The sequence below is a fragment of the Neopsephotus bourkii genome, unplaced genomic scaffold (assembly GCF_033783945.1).
Source record: "Neopsephotus bourkii isolate Nb327-2 ecotype Australia unplaced genomic scaffold, CSIRO-AGI_Nbou_v1 NB_1036, whole genome shotgun sequence".
In the NCBI taxonomy this organism is placed as follows: domain Eukaryota; kingdom Metazoa; phylum Chordata; class Aves; order Psittaciformes; family Psittacidae; genus Neopsephotus; species Neopsephotus bourkii.
In genome coordinates this window covers 3,609,398-3,631,259 of record NW_026901525.1, presented here as the reverse complement: position 1 = coordinate 3,631,259, position 21,862 = coordinate 3,609,398, and the positions used below count along the sequence as shown (strand labels likewise).

Genomic DNA, 21,862 nt, shown 5'->3' with positions numbered 1-21,862 from the left:
CAGCTGAGGTGAGCAGTGGGATGGAAGCTTTGGCCGCAGGAGCTCAGTGCCCACCAGCCCAAGAGCAGAGGATGCTCCATGGGCTGCTCCTGTTGGGCTCTCAGTGGCTGGTGTCAGCCCTGTCTGCACCAGAGCAGCCTCTTCCTTCTCCTCTCCCTCTTGATTCAGTTTGTGCCTCCCCCAGGTCTTTGCCTGCTAGATGGGGGCTGCTCTCCTCATCGGCTCAGCTGGACCAGCGGGACATGGAGGGAAGCTGTGTGGCGCTCACCTCCTCGTCCTGCTGTCAGAGCAGGGCAGGGCACGGGGACCAGGGGATGCCGTGGCTGTGCCCACACTCACTGGAGGGCTGGGGAGGGATGAGGTGTGCTCTACCTGCAGCCCAACGCCAGCAGGCCCTGCCCATCACATCTGGCAGCTCCCCAGAGGAGGGGATCTTAACCCAGAATGCAGGAAGCCACAAGACCCCCTTTGGACACCCACAAGCCAGAACATCCCCCCCACCCAGCACTGGGTGCTGCTCCGTGCCCCCTCCAATGCCTGCCCCATGGGGGGACACAGCCCTCGGCACAGACGTGTTATAATAAATAACTAAACCCAGGCCTGTTTGATTTCAAACTGCAGAGCTCTCCCCCGGAGCCATCCGCAAACAGCGCTCATTTACTTTACAGCTGGTTGGGTTTGTTTCTCTCCATCACTTTTGCTCCCAAACCCAGCGGAACTGCAGACCAAGCGCGTGTTTGCTCCTCAGGTGACTCCTGCTGTCCCTGAGCTCCTGCACCCCACACAGCAGCACCCACTCCATGGACCCTGCTCCCTGCTGCACCCCAGAGCTGCGAGCTGGGGGTCAGGCCTCAAAGAGGGGGTTCCCTGAGCTGGGGGCTGGCTCTTGGGCCCGCTGACAGGGATGGAGTGATGGGGTGCAATACAGGTGACTTGCCCCAGCTTGCAGGGGACGGGAGCAGAGGAAAAGTGATGAATGAATTTCCCCCCCAGGAGGAGGCGGGGAGGGATAAAGGCTCTTTGTAAATCACCTCCATGGTGCAAAGTTTGTGTAAAATGGGATTATGAAGGGAGGTGTTTGGCTGAGCGGCTCCCAGTGCCTGGGGCTCCCAAGGCTTTGGCCACATCATCCCTGCAGGTCCGAGCAAGGGAAAGGGAGCAGGGAAGGGCTGGGGGACCCCAGGCAGCGCAGGGCAGCAGATGCAGCCGCTCCCTGCACAGCAGCAGGATTGGACCCTGGGCGCTGCGGGGCAGCCCTTTCACCCGTGGGGTTCTGACAGCCTACAGGACACGTGGGATCTGCCTCCAGCCTCATCCCTTCCCCCTTGGGAATCTCCTCCTCGCTCAGGAGCCCAGGGATGACTCACGTGGCGCTGGCACCGCTCGCATGCACCGGGCGATGCGATCCTGCTGTGGGCAAGGACCGACAGCACCGGCCTTGGTGCAGGGCACCCCGCAGGTAAGCGGCATGAACCCCCCGGCCCTGGTGAGGGGCACACTGCAGAGCCCGACCCGACGGTGATGGGCACGTCTGGAAGTGTGTGTGGGGAAGGAGAAATGTGGGCTCTGCGTGTGTGCGTCCCGGGATCCAGCCAGTGAGGCAGGAGCTGTGTGCTTGGGGAGCGCGTGGCTGCATGGGACGGGCTGTGCCGAGCACTGGGATGGTTTCACCGCAGGAGCCGGGCCGGTGAGGGGAAGTCTCATTGTTTTACTGATAGGTAAAATGTTTAAGGAGAGCCAGTGCCAAATCCAGCCCTGGGAATCCCACCCAGCTGCGGCCCCACCACCGCCTGAGGTGCCCTTATCCAGCACGATGCAGGCCAGGGCCAGCTCGGCTGCCTGGGGTCCTGGTGCAGGCTGAGATGGGTCTGAGCTGATGAAACCCGGTTCTTGTGCATCCCGCATTGCTGTGCCTGGCGCAGGTCGGCACCGGGATCCTCCCGCGCTGCCGGGCGGGAGCGGAGGCGATGGCAGATTCCAGCGATGGGAGAGGAGCCGCTGAGCTCCGGGTGCGTCACGCCCCAGCTGCTCCCACTGGTGTCTGCCAGGGCCAGGCCTGGCAACGCGAGGAGGATTCATAACAAATACCTGCACAGCGAGGCGAGGGACGGGGCGGGCGCAGGGCAGACCCACGGAACAGTGGGAGCTGGGAGGGAGCTTTAAAGGTCACCTTTCAGGATGGCAGAGGGCTCGCATGGACCGCAGCTGGTGGTGAAGGATGCTCTTGCCACTGGAGAGCCATCGAGCTTTGCCAGGCCCCCGTGACCAGTGAGCACGCAGAAGGGGATGGTGCTCTGCAGAGACAAGGTCTGAGCTGCAGCATGTGTCTGTGTGTGTGCAACCCATGTCTGTGTGTGTCCCCAAGGCCAGCCAGGCAGGAGTGTGGCTCAGTGCTTTGGGGCACATGGGTGTTCTGGCTGGGACTTCTTGCCGCTTCTTTGGTGTCACTGGATCATAGGATGGTTAGGGCTGGAAGGGATGCTGAAGACCATCCTTCACCTATCTTCTCTCTCCGCCCAGGCTAGCTAACAGGACCGGGGGACCATGAACTGGGATCTGTTCGAAGGGCTCCTCAGTGGGGTCAACAAATACTCCACAGCCTTCGGCCGCATCTGGCTCTCCCTCGTCTTCATCTTCCGCCTGCTGGTCTATGTGGTGGCAGCCGAGCGGGTCTGGAGCGACGACCACAAGGACTTTGACTGCAACACGCGGCAGCCGGGCTGCACCAACGTCTGCTTCGACCACTTCTTCCCTGTGTCCCACATCCGCCTGTGGGCCCTGCAGCTCATCCTGGTGACCTGTCCATCCCTGCTCGTCATCATGCACGTGGCGTACCGGGAGGCCAAGGAGCAGAGGCACCGCGCTGCCGGTGGGGACGATGGCCGCTGCCTCTACCCCAACCCCGGCAAGAAGCACGGTGGGCTGTGGTGGACGTACATGCTCAGCCTGGTCTTCAAGGCCGGCGTGGACGTGGTCTTCCTCTACATCTTCTACCACTTGTACAGGAACTACACCCTGCCCCGGCTGGTGAAGTGCGAGCTGGCCCCCTGCCCCAACATGGTGGACTGCTTCATCTCCCGGCCCACCGAGAAGAACATCTTCACCCTCTTCATGGTGGTCACCACCTGCATCTGTATCTTGCTGAGCCTCATCGAGGCCACCTACCTCATTGGCAAGCGGTGCCGCGAGTGCGTCCTGGCCGGCAGCGGGGACAGCCAGGCCTGCTCACCGTCCAGCGCCGAGCCCGCGGGCATGGAGGGGCAGGTTTTCCATGGGGTGGACTACAAACCCCCCACTGCCTCCATCCCCCCCACGGCCTCCAGCCCTGAGCAACCGCCCGAGGAGGAGACTCTTCCCTAGAGCATCCCTTGGGCAGCTCTATGAGCCGTGCGCCTTCATCCCCCTTCTCTTCCTCTTCCTCCTCCTCCGTCCCACTGGTGCAGGAGCACTGGGGTGGCAGCACCTCGGGTTCAGGCTGTGCCCAAGGGCTCTCTGTCTCTTCCGTCCTGGGCAGGGCACGTTGTGTTGTTCTGCTGAACTTGGGGTACAGCCAGGTCCTGTAGGACACGTGCAGTCCCCAGGAGCCCACAGGGACAAGCAGCTCTGTGACTGGCAGCAGTACCCCGAGGTTGAGCTGGTCCTGGGGATGTCCTTGCAATGAATAGAAATTCCTATCCCTCAGAAGTGATGGCCAGCACAGTTCTCCTGCTCCTTGGGCATAATCCTTGGGTCATAAACGAAGAGCATCCAGCCCTGGAAAGGCATCGCTGCCATGGGCAGCTCCATGGGTTTGGAGCAGCGGTGACAAACCAAGGCTCGTCCTTGTGCCCAGCAGCAGCCAAACCCTGGCTGTGGTCAGCAGGCTCTGCCTGCAGGCAAGCAGAAGGCAGCGGCCGTCGTTACCTCCCTGTAACCCCAGGCTTCACAATGAATATGTGAATTCTGGATTTCAAACGGGCTGCTGGGCGCAGGCAGGCGCACCCAGGGGTGGGAGCGACCCCAAGGAGCCATGGGTGGCAGAGCCCTTTGCGGCTGTGGGACAGGTTCAACATGGCACAAGTCTTAAACCGGGGCGGAGGTGATGGAGAGGGAAGAGGGGCAGTGAGGGCTTGAGCCCCCCCCGGGAGCCCCTGTCCCCATCCCTCACCCTGCACGAGCCCCACCACAGGACCATTTGAGACTGATGTGATCGTCATTAATAACACTCATTAACTGAGTGGGGACAAGAGCACGTGTTCATTGTGGCACCATTGTGGTGCAGGGTGAGGCTTGCCGTGGGCTGCTGGCTCTTCCTGCCTGGCCAGAGGAAACACCTGAGCAAAACACCCGAATAAAGGAGAGGAAAACCACCCCAACCATTGATTAAACAATAACATTAAATGGCAGAATATGATCTTGTTTATTGCTGTAGTATGTCGCCTTCTGCCATGACTCAGGCAGCGCTGCCATTTAAGGCCATCAGCGGTAACTGAGCATTAGCTGGGATGAATAATTAACAATAATTTCATGGCAAATGCACTCGTAAGTAACATGAACATTGAACACGCAGCTCGAGCTGTTGCTGGATTCGCTTTATTTAGAAGAGGTGATTATTATTTTCTTCCCTGAGCATTTGCTTTCTCTGCTGGGAAGGACGTGGGATGGGGCTGCCATCGCCGCATCCTTTTGGAGCAGGGTGCTCTCGGTCATTGCCGCTTTGCAGCACGCCTGACCCCATGAACCAGCTGCCCCTGGAAAGGCTCACGGGGCAGAGCTGGGCTCCTTCCCACAGCCCACCCGGGGGAAAGGAACCAGCCTGGATGTGCTGAAGGAGGATGCTGAGGGCAGGCAGGGCTGCAGCATCCGGATGGGAGGACAGGGACTGGACCAGCTGCCCCACAAGGGTGGGGATGGCTGAGGAGCCCTGGGAGGATCCCTGGGACCCTCGGGCACGCTGACACCAGTGGGTTGGAGACATGAATTAGAGGCAGATTCCTTCCATCTCTTTTCAAGTGAAGCTGTGCTGATCTCTGCCTTCCTTCTGGCCATTTCACTGCTGTGCTTGCTGGTTTGGGTTGAAGGGACCTTAAAGCCCACCCAGTTCCAACCCCTGCCACAGGCACGGACCCCTTCCACTGGAGCAGCTTGCTCCCAGCCCCTGTGTCCAACCTGGCCTTGAGCACTGCCACATGAAAACTTCCTTTATTAAAGCCTTTAACATCTGAGGGTAGAAGCTGTCCTCTGTGTGCAAGCCATTGCCTCTGGTTCAGAGAGCTAGGGCTGGGCTGCTTGTTTTCAAGCCTGCTCTTGATCAAGCCTGTCCTCAATTAGCAAAACCCCGAGGTGTTCCCCAGCTGCGAGCACTGATGGCAGCAGAGGTGAGACCAGAGCAGCCACCCTGCCCTCCTGCCCTGCTTCTGCACATCAAAGTGGCAGCAGGAGCTGCTGCCCACTCTGAGAGACCTGATGAGCCAGTTGCATCTGTTGTTGAGCTGCTTTATCTCACTTGGAGCGAGCATTGCAGCCACACCGCAAAGCCCTGGAGCGGGATGGATGGGATGCTGCTGGAGATAAAGGCAGGGCTGGCTCCTGCCCCGGCCAGTGGCTGACCCAGGGGTGCCCCATTTAAGACCCTTTTAAAGAGACTCTGAGGCTTCCCTGCTGGTTTGGCAGCCGCCTGCTCCGCTGCTTGGGATTTTCCTTTATGGAGGACCCAGGGTCAGGCCATGGGAAGTCACCGGGTGCTGCAGGGATCACATCCAGCACCGAAGCCTTTCCCCCGGCACCCACCGGGGTGGAGCAGGGTGCTGGACCCTGGTCATGGACCCAAAGCTCCTCTGAGGGCTCCCCGGTGCTGAGAGCTGCTGAACCACGCTGGCACCTTGCCCCCGTGCCCACGCCGGATCACTCATCAGAGGGGTGGGAGGGGAGGCACCGGGACTTGCCCTTTGCTGGGACGCCCAAATCCCCTGCTCAGCGCTGCAAAACAAACAGCGGGTGTTTCCATTTCCCACCCTGCTGCCCCAGGGAAGCTCTCCTGCCCTTGCCAGGACACCCGAACTTTCTCCCCGTGGCCTCCCCTGAAATTCCAGACTTGGAGACCAGAGGTTGCTGGAGGCACCCGGCCCCGCTCCTCGCCTCCTCCTTACAGGGGCAGGGAGCTGCTGCCCCTGCGGGCACCCGGCCCCGCCGATGGCTCCCGGTGTCTGCCCCCTCCCCTGGGCTTTCAGCTCGAGAGCCGCAGCCCCCAGGCTCCGGCCGCCCGCTCCCGCTCCCCGCAGCATAGCTCACATTCCTGATGCTGCCGATAGGAGCGGGCACAGGCACTCGGGGTCAGGGCAGGTTCCTGCTTCCCGGCTCCGCAGCTCCCATTAAGGGTCCCTGGGTGCCCGCTCCTCCGGGCTCACCCTGCTCCGCACCCACGCTCCCGTGAGTGTTTGCTTTGGGTCCCTTGGGCTCCCATTGCTGCGGCCTCTCCCTGCTGCCCTTCCCAGCCCAGCGAACCCAAGCGGCTCCTTGTGTGCCACGAGCACAGGGAGCAAAGCCCTCAGGGCACCCGGCGGGGCTCCTCAAGCGCATCGCCATGGGATGGGGGCCCCAGTGCAGCACCGGGGAAAGCCCCGAGTGTGCTTGTGTGCTTGGCCGGGTGAACCGGGCGAGACGAAACACATTCCTGGCCAGGCCATGGGGTAGGAGATGGGGCTGTCACAGGGGGAGGCTCTGGGGAGAGGGTCGGGATCTCCGTTGCAGGGACACATCCAGGTCCCGTGAGGATGCGGCAGGAGGCAGGGTCCTGCTGGGTGGGAGCGCTGCTCCCATGGGCTGACAGCCGTTCTGTGCCACGGGTCGGGAGAGGGCTAATCCAGGACAGCCCGGTGCCAGCGGGGCGGCGGCTGCAGGGTGCTGTAGGTTGGAGATACCGATGAGCTGTTGCAAAACTATTACTAAGGCAAAAGTAATGCATAAAGTGGGTTGTGATTGCGTAACCTGTGGCTCTTAGCAGTGGGTGCTGCCTGACTGCAGCTGGGGGATTGCTGCGAGCCCGGGGTCAGCCCCCAGCTGCCCTGCTCTTGCCCAGGGTTCGCTGCGCCCAGAGCCACCCGTGCAGGGGGCTGAGCATCACCTGGGCAGGAGCTGCCAGTGCTGCTTGTGGAGGAATCCGGCCCCGTCGCTCTCTCTGCAGGAGCTGACCCGCCTTTATTGTTCAACCTGAACGTGTGTGTGCATGTGCGCCGACGAGAGCCTCTCCGGGAGCTGTTTGCCAGACTCACCCAGTTACTGGGAACAGAACAAACCACCCTTCCCTGCCCGCACGCTCAGCGCCGCGGACACAGCCTGGGCACGCAGGAGGGCTGCAGGCAACGCCGACAGGGAAGAGCTCCCCTGCTCCGATCCCGGATCCGACCACCTCCCTCTGGCCCTTTGCCGGCCAGGCAGGTACCTCCAGGGTGCTCCCAGGGGGGACAGCTCCCATGGTGCTAAGGCGGTGATGGTGGGAGCTGTGTTATGGCTGGGGCTGCTGCGCCTGCAGGGACCCCAGTACTGCACAGTGCCCATCGGGACCCTACCGACAGTGCTGGGGCCACTGCTCTGTGGGGCTGCACACCCGGGTGAGGGGGGGATGCAGGGGGATGGCCCAAGGAGCAGGAATGGCCACCCCAGGCCTCACTCCTCTGTCCCACCGTTATCCCCAGGGGCTGAGAAGGGCTGAGCCCCCCCTAAAGGTGCTGCGCTTGCACCCCAGGCAGGAGCTGGGCGCTTTCAGCCCCGCACCCTGCACCCACGCGGGGCAGGACCCGGCACCCATTGGTGACGCAGGGGGCTGGCACACCAGGGGCTGGTGATGGTGCTGGGCTCCCCGGGAGGCAAATCAGTGCTGCCCACAGAGCCCAGTGCACCGGGAGCGCTGTCCCTGCTCCGTGTGCTCCGTGGGGCACACAGCACGCACCGGCATGGGGCTGGGCATGGAGCTCCCAACCCCTTCTTGCGCTGCCGCGGGTCCATGGCTGGAGCTGGCACTGGACTGAGCCAGGCACGTGGGTACCAGGGCAGATGGGTGCTGGGTATCAGGGGTGGCCCTAGGAATGGGCATGGGGGAATTGGCTGGCGAGGGGGCATTCACCCTGGGGCTGTGCAGGGACTCCGGGCTTTTGGCTGAGGAGGGGAAAGCAGGGGCTCCCGAGCAGCCCCGCAGGCTCCAGGCAGTGCTCCAGGCTCTGTTCCTTCCCTGCAGCCCCAGGACTCCCCGGACGACAGCACCGTGATCACCCCTGTGCCATCGCACCCCGGCCATGCCCCGCGCTGGGCACTGCCCAGCACAGAGCCCCTGGTGAGCCAGGAAGGAGCCTGAGCCCCTTCCAGGTACGACTTGGGGGGCACCGGGTGGGCAATGGGCAACAGCTCCATGGGAGGGGGAATTCTACTGTGAGGGTGCTGAGGCGCTGGCACAGGGTGCCCAGAGAAGCTGTGGCTGCCCCATCCCTGGCAGTGCTCAAGGCCAGGTTGGACACAGGGGCTTGCAGCAAGCTGCTCCAGTGGAAGGGGTCCCTGCCCGTGGCAGGGGTTGGAGCTGGAGGAGCTTTAAGGTCCCTTTGACCCAAACCATTCCATGGTTCTGTGATTCTGTGTGAGCACACGGTGCTGCTTGACCTGAGTAGCTGGGACGGAAGGAATTAGCGCTTGGGGTTGAATGAGGCCTTTGATCTGGTGGTGCCTGGGACATGTTCCCACTGGAAGCATTTGCCAGCCCCGGTGCCACCTCCCGGGCCCTGGCCTCAACTTGCTCTGCTCTGCTCTTCACCCCTACACTGCAACCCCCTGTGCTCATGTCAGTGGCAGCGGGGACCCCTCAGCTCCTCAGAAGCAGGGTCAGACCCAGCCTGGCTCTGAAGCCCTGTGCCAGGGGAGGCACCTTTACAGCCGGTGAGGAGCTGCCAGCGCAGCCCTGGCTGAAACCCGCCCGGGCTCATGGATCCAGGCAGCAGCAGCGCTCCGGGTCCCAGTTAAAGCCTTGCACTGGGGAGCCCCAGGCTGAGCTGTGGAGCTGGTTTGGCCGGCGCGGGGCCCCGGGGCCGCTGGCGGTGCTGCCGGGGCAGGGACGTGCTGGTGACACACTGGTGACATGCATGGACTCTCGCTTTCAGCAGCCCCATTCTCATCCATGCACGGCTGCCTCGGGCATCACCTGCGGCAGCAAACTCGAGTCCCTGGTGTCTCCCAGCAGCCGCTGCCCCTTCACCTCTTGGCGTTAGCAAAGCACAGCCGCTGGTTTGTACCTGCACCCACAGAGAATCTGAGGCTCAGGGAAGGCTGGGACCAGCTGGGATCCCATGGGATCTCCATAATGGTAGAGGGCCGCATCCATCCCCACAATGTGCTGGTGCTGGCTGTGCAGGGGAGTGTGCTGGGGTGCGTTGCTGGTCTGGTGCTGCACCCATGGAGAGCCAGCTCAGCCCTTCCCATGCCAGGGTGGGTTTCCAGGGGGCTCCCGCTGCCCCCATCCTTCCCACCATGGAAGAGGAACATGAAGCAACCACTGACCCTGTGCCTCAGTGCTGGGAAGCTGAAGGGGGCTGGCAAGGCACTGGGGACCATCCTGGTGGGCACCAGCCCATGCGCCTGCAGGCAGTGGGGGAGAATGAAGATGCAGTTGGGGATGGAAATGTGCTGCAGGGTCCCCTCGCACCCTGGCCCATGGGACATGGGGTACTCACAGACCTTTGCTTTGCTGGAATGCCAAGCTCCCCCCGCCTGCTGCCTGGGCACGGCCTCTCCCTGTTGATCCTGGCCTGCTCCAGTGGAGCATGCTGCCAGTTTACACCATCACACGCAGTCAGGCTGGATGTGGTGACAGGCTCTTGGCCGCGTGGCTCATCCCTTACGGCAAAGGCTCTGTCAGACGGAAGTGCAGAGAGGCTGAGTCACCTCCACCACCGGAGGGGTGTGGGGATGGGCTTCACTGTCTGCGGGTGGGACTGTCCCCACATCCCAGACCCAGGACAGAGCCCAGCGGGGGCAGAATGAAGCGTAGCAAATGATGAGGTGCCCCCGTTGCTCTTCACCCACTGCTTCTGCTGGGGTTTCTCCAGGTTGGGTGACTCTGCTCTCCATCAGGCACCATGGATTGGAAGACGCTGCAGGCGCTGCTCAGTGGGGTCAACAAGTACTCCACAGCCTTCGGCCGCATCTGGCTCTCCGTGGTCTTTGTTTTCCGCGTGCTGGTTTACGTGGTGGCTGCCGAGCGCGTGTGGGGGGACGAGCAGAAGGACTTCGACTGCAACACGCGGCAGCCGGGCTGCACCAACGTCTGCTATGACCACTTCTTCCCCATCTCCCACATCCGCCTCTGGGCCCTGCAGCTCATCTTTGTCACTTGTCCTTCCCTCCTGGTCATCATGCACGTGGCCTACAGGGAGGACCGCGAGAAGAAGAACCGGGAGAAGAATGGGGAGGATTGCCCCAAGCTCTACAGCAACACGGGCAAGAAGCACGGCGGGCTGTGGTGGACCTACCTGCTCAGCCTCTTCTTCAAGCTGATCATAGAGATCCTGTTCCTCTACCTCCTCCACAAGATGTGGGACAGCTTCGACTTGCCACGGCTGGTCAAGTGCTCCAACGTGGACCCCTGCCCCAACATTGTAGACTGCTACATCGCTCGGCCGACCGAGAAAAGAGTCTTCACTTATTTCATGGTCGGAGCGTCCTCCATCTGCATCGTCCTCACCGTCTGTGAGATCTTCTACCTCATCTTCAAGCGGGTTGTGCGGCGTGCGCGGAGGTGGAAGAAGTCCACCAAGCACTCGGTCAGCTACAGCAAGGCCTCCACGTGCCGCTGCCACCTCAAGAATGAGGAGAAGGACAACAAGTGCCAGACGAGGTGTGTGACCGCCCTGCGGGCCTCAGCTCCCAGCCTCGATGCTGTCTGATGGGCTGCTGGGAGGGCGGAGGGAGGGAGGAGTGTGCAGGGATGGTGGGACCTCGATGGCTGTAAGGGGAGGGGGACACATCCATGGGAAAGCTCCTGGTTGGGACTATGGGCACGTTCCGGCTGTGCCAGCAGCACAGGGACGTTGGTGCTGGCTGCCCATGGACATGCCTGAGGGTGTCTGTTCTTCCCGCAGAGGAGAGGAGCTGTGAGCAAGCCCATCCCAGCCGCCTCGCCTCCCCATGGCCCAGATGCTTTTCAAGCCTCCAAGTCCCTGAACCCTCAAGGTGCAAGAAATGACTGATCCCAACGACTAAAGTCCCCCAAGAGAGGCCCTTGTATGGCTGAGCAGATGCAGGTAAGGTGAGGGCAGCCCTGGAGCTGGCCTTGCTGCTCGCGGTGGTGCCACGGGGCTTGGACATCACAGCAATGCCCTAAAGAGATGCTGAGCTCAACGCCATGGCCAGAGCCCTCTTCATGCACCAGAGGAATCACGGAGGAGCAGGGCTTGGTTGGCCCCATTTGCCCTGTTGGCCAGTACTGGGGCAGGACACCAGGCCCCTTTGCTCATGCAAGCACCATGCTGGTTTCCTACCCAGATGCCCTCTCTGGCTCTGCTGCTTCCCTCGATACCTTTGCATCCCCCTTCACCTTGGACGGATGTCACACACAATATGAGCTATGGATCCAAAAGGCCAATAAATGTGTTGTTTATGGGCACTGGGATCTGCTTTGTGCGCTGTTAACTGGAGGGACTGGTGAGGGCAGAAGAAATGGATTTGCAGAGGTTCCCCAGGAGAGTGCAGCTGGGTCCCCCTCTCCCACCCGCAGCAGTGTGGGTTGAGCCCGGTGTCCATCCTTGCCTCCTCCTGGCTTGTCACGCGTCGTTAAACTCCAATTCACCCAGAACCGCACGCTGGTCCCCAAGGAAATCAAGGAGGGATCAGCATCAATTATTTACTAAACCTTGATGAATATTACAATAAATAGCAATGCTTTCCGTTCAATCTCTCCTTAAGCAGCAGGGGCTGCTGGTGCCCGCTCAGCCGTGTGTCCAGCTCTGCTCATGGCCCCAGCCCCGTGAGTGGTTTTGTGCTCTTGGAACAGCCCCTCAGAGGTGAACATTGCCACCCATCGAGGGCTCGTGGGGCACAGGGCATCACTGAGGAATGGCGGAGGGGAAGTGGCGTTCGCAGTGGGATGGCTGGATTCTGCAGCACCCTGGTGTCACGGAGCAGCACATGGGCATTCCTCAAGGGTGGCAGTTATTAAGTGTCAGGACGCTGGTCCAGCCCTGACACTGTCTGAGGAGGAAATGCCACGTCCTGGTGTGGGAGAGGTGGCAACTCCCACTTGTGTGCGCAGCCTGGCCTAGTTTCTGGGTCTAATAGGCAAGTCCAAGGTCCCCACAGCCTGTGCCAAGCCCTCTGCAGCTCTGCAGGACACCGAGTGGGGGCATACGCAGGGGTTTTGCACCCCCGAAGCCAGCAGGACTGAAGCCTGCGTATTAAACAGCAGCACTCCCCCCTCGCTGCCCCACCTCCGTGTTACGGGGCCTCCGCACCCCCGCAGCGCCCCGTCCGAGCCCCGCGACAGCAGAGCCCCGCTCCAGACCCGGGCTCCGATGGGGCTCCAGCACCACCCAGCGCCCGTCGCGCCTCACGGACCCGCTGCCGGAGCGGGCAGGGAGCGGAGCATCGCGGGGACGCCCCGCCGCAACCCCCGGGACTGCGAGCGCTGGGGTCACCCGCTCAGGGTCCGTACAGCGCGATGGGTCCCTCCCGACGGGCGCAGGCGGAGCCGCAGCCGGGGCCGAGCGCTCCGGGACACGCGGGCCCCCGCCGACCCCACCGGCTTCGGCCCCGACGGTCCCCGCTGTGCTGCGGGTCCGGAGCTCCGCGGACCCGCCCCGTGGGGGCCGCCCCCCGGGGGTAGCGGGGACGGGGCGGCCCCGCGCACCTGCGGCCCAGCGCTAAGCCCCGGCCCCTGTTTCCTGCCCGCGCTCCTCCCCCGGCTCCCCCGGGCCCCGCACGGCCAGAGCCGCCCCGCAAACACCCAGCGCGGCCCGAGCCAGGCGGGACTGCCCGGAGCGGCGGAGGTGAGTGCACGGCGCCGGGGACCCCCTCGGGGCACCGGGCACCGCTTGGGAGCCCTGTGCCTGCGGTACCCACCGCTGCCGGGCGCCCCTTTAGCGGCGCAGCGGGCACCTCTGCCCGCTTCATCAGGAGCTGGGGCTGCGGCCGCTTCCCAGCTTCCCCAGCCGGGCTGGGCTCGCTGCAGCCCGGGGGAGCCCGAGGGGCCCGGAGCAGCAGCGGGTCTGTGCGGTGAGTGTGGGCAAGGCTCTGGGGCTGGGGTGTCCTTGCCCCATGGAAAGGGAGCTGCGTAGGAGGTGACCCTTCAGTTTGGGGTGAGCCCTGAATAGGCATTGGGGTGGCTGCTGTAGCCCGGGGTTTGCGGTTCCCCTCCTGCCCCCCTGCTGCTTTCTGCCCTTTGGTAAAGCTGGGCTGTAAGAGAGGCAAATGTGCCCCTGCTGTGCCCCCTCTCTGGGTGCTGTGGGCACCTGGGGCAGCCCCAAACCGAAAAGGCAATGAGCCCTTTGCTGTGGGATGTCCCCCGGGAGGTCAGGACAGCCACAAACCACAGGTGCTGTGGGTTGAGTGCTGCTGGAGGAGGTAAGTCCCTGTGCTGCCTGTTGCCCCCCAGCCCCGTGTTTCCCTATTGGGCAGTGGGGTGCAGGAGGAGCACTCCTGCACCCAGCTCCATCCCTCGGGGGTGGGATGTTCCTCAGTGGGTTTGCTGGGCCCCTGTGCAGAGCAGTGTCCTGAGGGGTTTAGGTGGCCCCATCTGTGCTCTCCAGCACGGAAACAGAGCACTGACTTGGCCCCTCTCCCCTCTCCATCGGCAGAGGCAGGAGGCTCCATAGAAGATGGGTGACTGGGGGTTCCTGGAGAAACTGCTGGACCAAGTCCAGGAGCACTCGACTGTGATCGGGAAGATCTGGCTCACCGTGCTCTTCATCTTCCGCATCCTCATCCTGGGCTTGGCTGGGGAGTCTGTGTGGGGGGACGAGCAGTCGGACTTTGTGTGCAACACCAAGCAGCCCGGGTGCACCAACGTCTGCTATGACAAAGCCTTCCCCATCTCCCACATCCGCTACTGGGTGCTCCAGTTCCTCTTTGTCAGCACCCCAACCCTGGTTTACCTGGGCCATGTTGTCTATCTCTCACGGAAGGAGGAGAAGCTGAAGCAACAGGAGAGTGAGCTCCGGGCTATCCACAGCAAGGACCCAAAGATCGAGCAGGCACTGGCAGCCATAGAGAAGAAGATGTCCAAGATCTATGTGTCGGAGGATGGGAGGCTCAAGATCCGAGGGGCGCTGATGTGGACGTACATCACCAGTGTGATCTGCAAGAGCATCTTTGAGGCTGGCTTCCTTGTTGGTCAGTGGTACCTGTACGGCTTCTCCATGGTGCCCCGCTATGTGTGCAAGAGGGACCCCTGCCCGCATCAGGTGGACTGCTTCATCTCCCGCCCTACCGAGAAGAGCATCTTCATCATCTTCATGCTGGTGATGGGCCTCATCTCCTTAATCCTGAACCTCCTGGAGCTCTTCCACCTCTGCTGCAAGAACCTGCTTAGCAACATCAAGAAGGTGTCGGACCCAGCCATCCCAAGCCGGGATGCCTTCGCCAGTGACATGGTCTCAGGTGCCTACCCACACAAGCACTACCCCTTCCTGCCCATGGCCGAGAGCCACACACCGTCCTACCAGGCCTTCAACAAGCTCTCCAGCGAGCAGAACTGGGCCAACTTCCACAACGAGGAGAACCTGGCGCTGGGCAGCAGCAGCAGACCCCTGTCAGACCCCTATGCCCCCAGGGCTGCCGACGCCCCCATCCCAGAGGATAAACTGAGCAGCCGGCCCGGGAGCTCAGCCTCCAAGAAGCAGTATGTCTAGAGCCAGGCTGGCCCTGGCCGCCCGGGGGGGGACATTCCTTGGCCCCTTGTGCCTTGAAGGTGCTGGCCATGGGCAGGAGCTGCCTCCTGCCTGGTGCTGTGCGGTACCCAGGCCCACATTGACCTGCCTGCCACGGGACGCGGTGCTCGGGCTTGGGGCTCAGCAGTGCCCTGGAGCGGAGCCTCTGCTCCCTCCTGTTTTCCCCACTGGACCCTGCAAGGAAGGAAACTGCGCAGCGTTCCCCGGGACACCGCGTCCCACACGCCGCGCCGTGGGAAAGGGCGAAATCCCTGGAGCCCCGCGGCTGGGAACAGCCTGTCCCCGGGGCCATGGCGGGAGGATGCTGCCCTTTAGGAGCTGCGCTTGGCCGGACCCTGGGGCTCTCTGGAGCCGCCGCCAGCACCGGGAGATCCAAGCGTGTGGCCGTGGGAAGCCGCTCACCTCCAGCCTCTGCTTGGAGCCTGGCAGGGCCGGGGCAGCGCTGCCTGAGGGTCCTGGCCACCAGCCCCTTCCTGTCACCCTGGAGCTGGGACCAGTGGCTCCTGGCCAGGGTTTGCTGCAGGAGCTGCCCCTTCCCCGTGGGACACGGGGGGGTTAAGGCAGCAGCAGGGCTCTGCAGTGACCGCCTCATCCCGATGGCTGCAGGGTCACCACTCGGGCGCCCTGGGAGCGCAATTCCCAGCCCCCCCCCCCCGCGCCTCCTGGCCCTGGATCCTTTCCCATGGGATGCGTGTGTCTAAGTTATTTTTAACCTGCTGGCCTGAGCACGGAGTTTTCTGCCTTAAAGGTGCAGCTCTGCAGGGGCCTGGGGAGCTCTGTCAGCCCGGCTGCGTGCCCCTCAGCCCGGTGGGGGTTTTATGAGGGGAGGAACGAGCCTCACGACTACTGGTTTGGTGTTACTGGTTTTACTGCTTTGTACTGGTCGTCTCCTGCTGTGGGCTGAGGTGCTGGGGAGGGATGGAAGAACCAACTGCTGCCACATGAGCATTGCCTCTGACTCTGCATCCCACCGATGCTGTGAAAGGGGAAGGTCCTGCGTGACCCAGGCATGAGGGTGGGATGTGGGCACTGCCCTCCGTGCTGTTCCTTTCCCCCAGCAGACTCAGTGTTGTACCTTGTTGAATAAAGTTGGATGAATGAAGAGCAGTGATGTGTGATGTGACTGCTGCCTCTGGGATGAGGGGTAAGGGTTTGGGGATGAGGGATGGGCATGGGTGAAGGGGAGCTGTGATGCCAAGGCCATGCAACCACTGAAAGCACAACCCTCACTGCTGTAGCATCCCGTCCCCTCGAGCCCAGCAGCAGCCCAGGGTCTGTCTGCGGCCATTCAGCTCCTGGTGACCCAAAGCAGAGCTCAGCCCCTCTCGCTCTGCCCCAGCTCTGCTGCAGATAAACCCAGTGGAGGCCGTGGAGCCGCTCGTGGCTGCATAATAGGTGGAAATGAGCCACAGATAAAGGCACACAATGCGGCTGGGGCTGTTGTTTAGGTTCTCTGGCCAAGCCAGCGCAGGGCAGAGCCTGCTTTCTGCCGAGGGCCCCCTCAGCAAGGGTGGGACGGCCTAAAAATACCCTGGAGAGAATGAAATATGGGTGATGATAGGGGTAATATCGCTGCCATCAGCTGCTGAAGGAAGTGCAGAGGGAGGCACCCCTGGTGCAGAGCCTGCCCTTGGCTCCTCTCCCTGCTGGGGATGAGGGGGGTGACATCCCCTGGGGGGGTCTGGGGTGCACGCACAGCCCTCACCCTCCTCTGTGCCCTGCGGGAGGATGCTGGGGCAGATCCCCTCTGCACGGACCCTGCCCTGCTCCTGCTGTTGCCTGCGGGGGATGCCCCGGAGCCCCCCAGAGCAAGAGGGGGCCGCAGCCCCGTGCTCCCCAGGCACCAGCAGAGCTGCAGCTCTCGGGGAGCAGCCCCGCAGCCCCAGCCAGGAGGAAATGCCCGTGTGAAAGGTAACGGCGCAGCCGGGCCGTGCGCTCAGCCCTCTCCTGGGCTGATATTTGTGTTGGCACCGGGGAGCATCACGCTTGGAAAGCTGCAAAACAAAGAGGGACGAGAGCTCCTCTGCTTGGCCGCGGTGCCCGGGCGCCGGCGCTGCGCAAACCCGGCTCCGCGTCCCGCTATTGTTCCCGTGTTGTGACAAGGCGGCCCGGGGTGGCTGCGCTGACCCGGTGCCCGTGGCACAGGCCAACAACAACAGTGAGGGTCTCACCTGCGGGGGGGGCCGGGGAGGGGGCTGCAGCGGGGCTGGTGCTGGCAGCAGCCCCCCCCCAGAGGCAGGCGGCCCTTAGGCAAATAGAAGGTTGCTGCTGATAAGGGCGCAGGCAGCGCCTTTGGCACAGCCTGGGGACAGATAGCAGCGGCCGGACGGGCTCGGCCTTTCTCACACCTCCGAGCTCCGTCCTGAGTAAACAGGCTCCTCCGGTCCTTCCCTGGGAATGACACTCGCCACCCCAGTGCTGGGCATTGAACCGTGATGCCCTGCGACAGCACGGGCAGCCTGAGCGCTGCGGTGAGGGGCTCCCCATGGACACCCCATGACCCAGCTCTGGACTCAGCGCCCCAGTCCATGCTGGGCACCCCCTGCCCTTAGCCCTGTCGTGGTCTGGGGTCAGGAGCCGCAGCAAGGCTCTGCCCGAGGCGCTGGCTGAGCACCAGTTTATTTTTAAGCTTTTCCAGCATACAGAAGGCAGCAAGTGCCTAAATCCAAGCGCCACAGGAAGGGAGCAAAGCTGCGTCCAAGAGGGAGAAAGGGCACAGGGCAGGGGGATACCAGCCAGGGCCGCAGCATGTCCCCCACACACACACAGTGCTGGACACCCCATACATGCCCAGGGCTCTGCCACAGCTTCCCAGCACCCCATTTCCTGCAGCCCCTCAGGGTGGTTGGGCAGGAGCATCCTCCTGAGCTGGGCACAGACCCACAGACCCCGTGCCGGCAGCACCCACCATTGAGGCGACACCAAAGCAGGCACAACCCTGCCCCTGTCAGCCCCGCTGCCAGCAGTGCAGAGCGAGGGAACAGCAAACCCCAAAGAGCTCCCTTCCTCCCTGGGCCCGGGTTATATTTAGCCCTCCACGCGCGGGCACGGCACACAATGAACGTGGCCCCGTGTGAGAACCGCGGGCGGGAGGAAACGCGCTCAATAGCCCCGATGACTTCCCGCATCCTGACATTGTCGCTCCCCTCCAGCCGCTTCCTTGTGCCGAAGCAACGGGACCGCGGTGCCTGGCACCCCCTGCCCACCCCAGGCTGGGAATGGCTCCTGCCAGGGGCATTGTCCCATTGCAGCACTGGGAGCTGCTGCAGCGGCTTTTCCTGGTACTGGAGGATGATGTGGCCTGAAAGCAATGGGGATGGGGAGCCAGCCCTGAGCTGTGGCTGCAAGAGGCAATGCCAAGTGTGAAGGGGCCGTGTCCCACTGTAGCTGTCCCCAGGGATGTGTCTCAGTGTAGAGCAAAGCTGCTCCTCTGCCACAGCACCTCAGGGCTTTGCTGGCTGCAGAAGGGAGCCATCAGGCAGGGCACGGAGCACAGGCACAGGCAGGGATGAGCGAGTCGGGGAGGCTGGGAAAGGACTCGGCTGCCTTCATGGAAAGGGCAGAACTGGAGCCTGGGAAAACAGCCTCGGCTTTGGGACGGGAGGGAGCAGATGTCCCTGGGGCCACGGGGATGCACGGCTTGCTCTCCAGTGGAGCTGGGGTGAGCACCCTCCATGTCCCAGGGCTGCAGGGACACCAACTGCCTGCATGTCCTGGGTCCTCCGGGGTGACTGCGCTGCTCCATGGGAGTGTGAGGCCCTCGGGCCCCAGAGCAGCATCACTCCAGGCCTTGCTGGCTCTGAGCAGCCCTTGTGCCAGCGCAGGGTCACCGTGTCCCAGCCCACACAGCTGGAGCATCCCTGCTCTGACCTGACCGGACATGGCCGAGCCGTGCCAAGAGCTCCCAGTGCTCCTGCCTGCACAGCAGCCCTCCCTGTCCCCTGGGCTGACCCCAACGAGCTCACCCCTGCACAGCCCCGGTTTGCCCCATCCTGCCTTGGAAACCGCCACCTCTCCCAAGCTGTTTGTGGTGGAACCCCAGGAGCAAACCCAGCACCAGGAAGGGCAGAGGCTCAGCCTGGAGGCTGCAGCAAGGCAGCAGGGCCATGACAAGGGCTAAAGAGCCAGCTCGTTGCTCCTGAGCCCTGGGCATAGCCACCATGGGCTGGGCAGGGACAGGCAGCACTCCTGCAGCTGCCAGGTTCCAGCCCTGCTCTATGGCACAATGCAGCCGGCCCCAGGAGCTGGAGCAGCCCTGGGAGGATGCTCTCACACAGAACACAGGCCTGGGACAAGGCAGTGCCACTGCAGCACCAGCTGTGCCAGGCTGGGAACAGCTGGATTGCAAAGTGCTGGACCAGGCCAAGGACTTGCACTTGAGGGGCTGTGTGCAGTTTCTTGCCATAATGGCTTATTCAGCAAAGCTTCCTCTCACTCTTCATGATCCACTGTGCTGCTCACCCCAGCCCTGAGCGCTCGCCGGCTCCTATTCTTGTCCAGCCGGCGCTTCCCAGGCAGCACATTGTTGGGATTCAATGGGAGGAAGGGTGGGTTTACGGCACCAAGGCCTTAGGAGAAAGGCGACCGGTCTCTGGGAAGCAGCTTCACGGGAACTCCACAGCCAGTGTCTGCCGCAGGGATGGACGGGAGACGCATGGAAACCAGTGGGAAAGGCAGCAGGGCCAGCCAGGCAGCGGTGCAGGGAGCAGGGCAGAGGCTCTCCAGTGAGATGCCATCGGTGCCCACGCAGCCCCATCGGGACTCAGCCCTTCCCAAGGGCACTGCACCAGAGCAGCCCCCCCGACCGACACCGCGTGGGCCCAGGGGAGGAAATGGGGCAGCGAGCCCCCGACAAAGCCCGATTGTGCCCGGCCGGGCCTGGGAACAGGCAGATCAATGGGCTATAAACAGGCGAGGGAGCCGCTCCGGCGCGCCGAACAAAGGCGTTTGAGAAGACGTTTCCGAGCTGGGTCCAGCTGGTCCCAGCTTGGGGGAAGGGACAGGACCATTCCCACCCCAGAGCACAATAGGGAACCCTCAACCAGGCTGGGGAAGAGAGAGGCCAAGGGCAGGGGCTACCTCAGGGCGGTGCCAAGGGGACCATGGTGGTGGCACTAAGGTGAGCCCTAGTGCAGGAGGCAGCAGTGGGGCAGAGGTGGGACAGCCTTGCTGTTGTCCCCAGCCTCCTGCACCTTCCAGCCCAGCCCCGCATGCCGTGACAGCAGAGGCCTGTGGCCTCGCTGTGGTGCCGGGCTCTGGGCCCGGCTGGAGGGCAGCGATCCAGCTGAGGAGAGCAGGTCGGGAGGTAAACATGGCCAGGCAGCGCCGGCATGAAGCTGTCAGCAGGGCCCTGAGGAAGCGGCCCCAGCGGTGGGAAACAGCAACCCAGCTGCTGACCTCAGGGCTTCGCACCAGACACGGCAGATTTATCGTCCCTGCGGGGGGAAGGCAGGGCCAGGGCAGAGCGAGGCCGCTCAGGCACCAGGGGAAAAAACAAGCTGGGAGGCAGCCCAGGGTAACCACCACGCACAGCCCAGGATAACCACCATGCCCAGCCAAGGATAACCACCACACAGAGCCCAGGGTAACCACCACACACAGCCCAGGATAACCATCACACACAGCCCAGGATAACCATCACACACAGCCCAGGATAACCATCACACACAGCCCAGGGTAACCACCACACACAGCCCAGGATAACCATCACACACAGCCCAGGGTAACCACCACACACAGCCCAGGTTAACCACCACACACAGCCCAGGATAACCATCACACACAGCCCAGGATATCCACCACGCACAGCCAAGGATAACCATCACACACAGCCCAGGATAACCATCACACACAGCCCAGGATAACCATCACACACAGCCCAGGGTAACCATCACACACAGCCCAGGATAACCATCACACACAGCCCAGGATATCCACCACGCACAGCCAAGGATAACCATCACACAGAGCCCAGGGTAACCATCACACAGCCCAGGATAGCCACCACGCAGAGCCCAGCCCAGTGGGACCCCTGCCCGGCCCCTGGGGCCTCACCTACCGCTGCCACAGCCCTTCTTGTCTAGATAAGGAGCTGAGGGGAAGCAATGATGTGGCTGGGGAGCTGGGAGGGGGAACAGCCACAGCACAGGCTGGGATCTCGGTGCCTTCCCCTCCCTTCCTGCCTGCCACCCCCTTGCCAGGCCCTGAGGTCAGTGCCCATTAGGGACAACGATGGCATTTCTGCCAGGGTCAAAGGGGTTGACAACAGAGGGAGCGGAAGCACACCGTAAGCCAGGGCTGGGGTCAGGGGCTGGTGCAGAACACACAGAGGCCCAAGGACAGACAAGTTTATTCTGGCTGTTTCCATACAGGGTAGAGATGTCCCTGTTCTCTACACACCAGCCCAAAGCCACCACCACAGTGAGAGCTTCACCATGGAAGCAGGGCCAGGACTTCCACCTCCCCTGTCCCTCTTCCTCACTTTGAAGCCTGGGGATGAGCAGAGAGGGGTTCCCTGGAGATGTCCACTGCTGCTCAGGCTCCTGGGGGTGTGATGCGGTAGCGTGGTGCTGTGGTTGGGGTTGCAAAGAGCCATAATAGAGCTGTAAGCAGGGCAGCAGGTCCTCCTGAAGCCTGACCCCAACCCCGTGTCACTCAGGGCCTTGCTTCTTCCATCCTCACACCACGGAAGAAACCAAACCTAAAGAGATGTGGGTGAAACCAGGCCCAGCGGGTTTTGTGCTTCAGGGGCTGGGCCAGGCTGGGAGCTGCAGGCAGGTTCCACCTCCAAAGCACGGCTCCCTGCCCACCCTGCCCCACAGCAGGTCTGGGTGCTGTGTCTGGAGGGCAACCCCCGACCCTCTGGAGGGCTGCGGGGGACAGAGCAGCAATGGGCACAGTGCACTGCCCAGGCACGGTGCAGGCCGGGGGGTGTGGAAGGCGTGCATGTGCCGGGGGGGGGC

At 62.8% G+C, this 21,862-nt stretch overlaps 3 protein-coding genes across 4 annotated transcripts; all 3 read left to right on the top strand.

The window, feature by feature from the left end:
• Nucleotides 1-2,453: 2,453 nt before the first annotated feature.
• Nucleotides 2,454-3,694, top strand: LOC133216295 (gap junction beta-5 protein-like). The gene has a single exon (XM_061360890.1). The coding sequence runs from the start codon at nt 2,545-2,547 to the stop codon at nt 3,358-3,360; it is 816 nt and encodes a 271-aa protein (XP_061216874.1). The 5' UTR covers nt 2,454-2,544; the 3' UTR covers nt 3,361-3,694.
• A 6,343-nt stretch (nt 3,695-10,037) lies between these two features.
• GJB3 (gap junction protein beta 3) lies at nt 10,038-11,691 on the top strand. The gene is made up of 2 exons (XM_061360888.1): nt 10,038-10,855; nt 11,100-11,691. Exons 1-2 carry the CDS (start codon nt 10,098-10,100, stop codon nt 11,113-11,115), a joined length of 774 nt encoding a protein of 257 aa, XP_061216872.1. The 5' UTR covers nt 10,038-10,097; the 3' UTR covers nt 11,116-11,691.
• Nucleotides 11,692-12,788: 1,097 nt separating this feature from the next.
• GJA4 (gap junction protein alpha 4) lies at nt 12,789-14,970 on the top strand. Of its 2 annotated transcripts, none has more exons than XM_061360819.1 (2): nt 12,789-13,001; nt 13,809-14,970. In XM_061360819.1, the coding sequence occupies exon 2, from the start codon at nt 13,830-13,832 to the stop codon at nt 14,859-14,861; it is 1,032 nt and encodes a 343-aa protein (XP_061216803.1). In that variant the 5' UTR covers nt 12,789-13,001; nt 13,809-13,829; the 3' UTR covers nt 14,862-14,970. The 2 variants fall into 2 exon arrangements, with proteins under 2 accessions (XP_061216803.1, XP_061216802.1); XM_061360818.1 differs by having other exon boundaries at nt 12,789-13,005.
• The last annotated feature ends 6,892 nt before the right edge of the window (nt 14,971-21,862 follow it).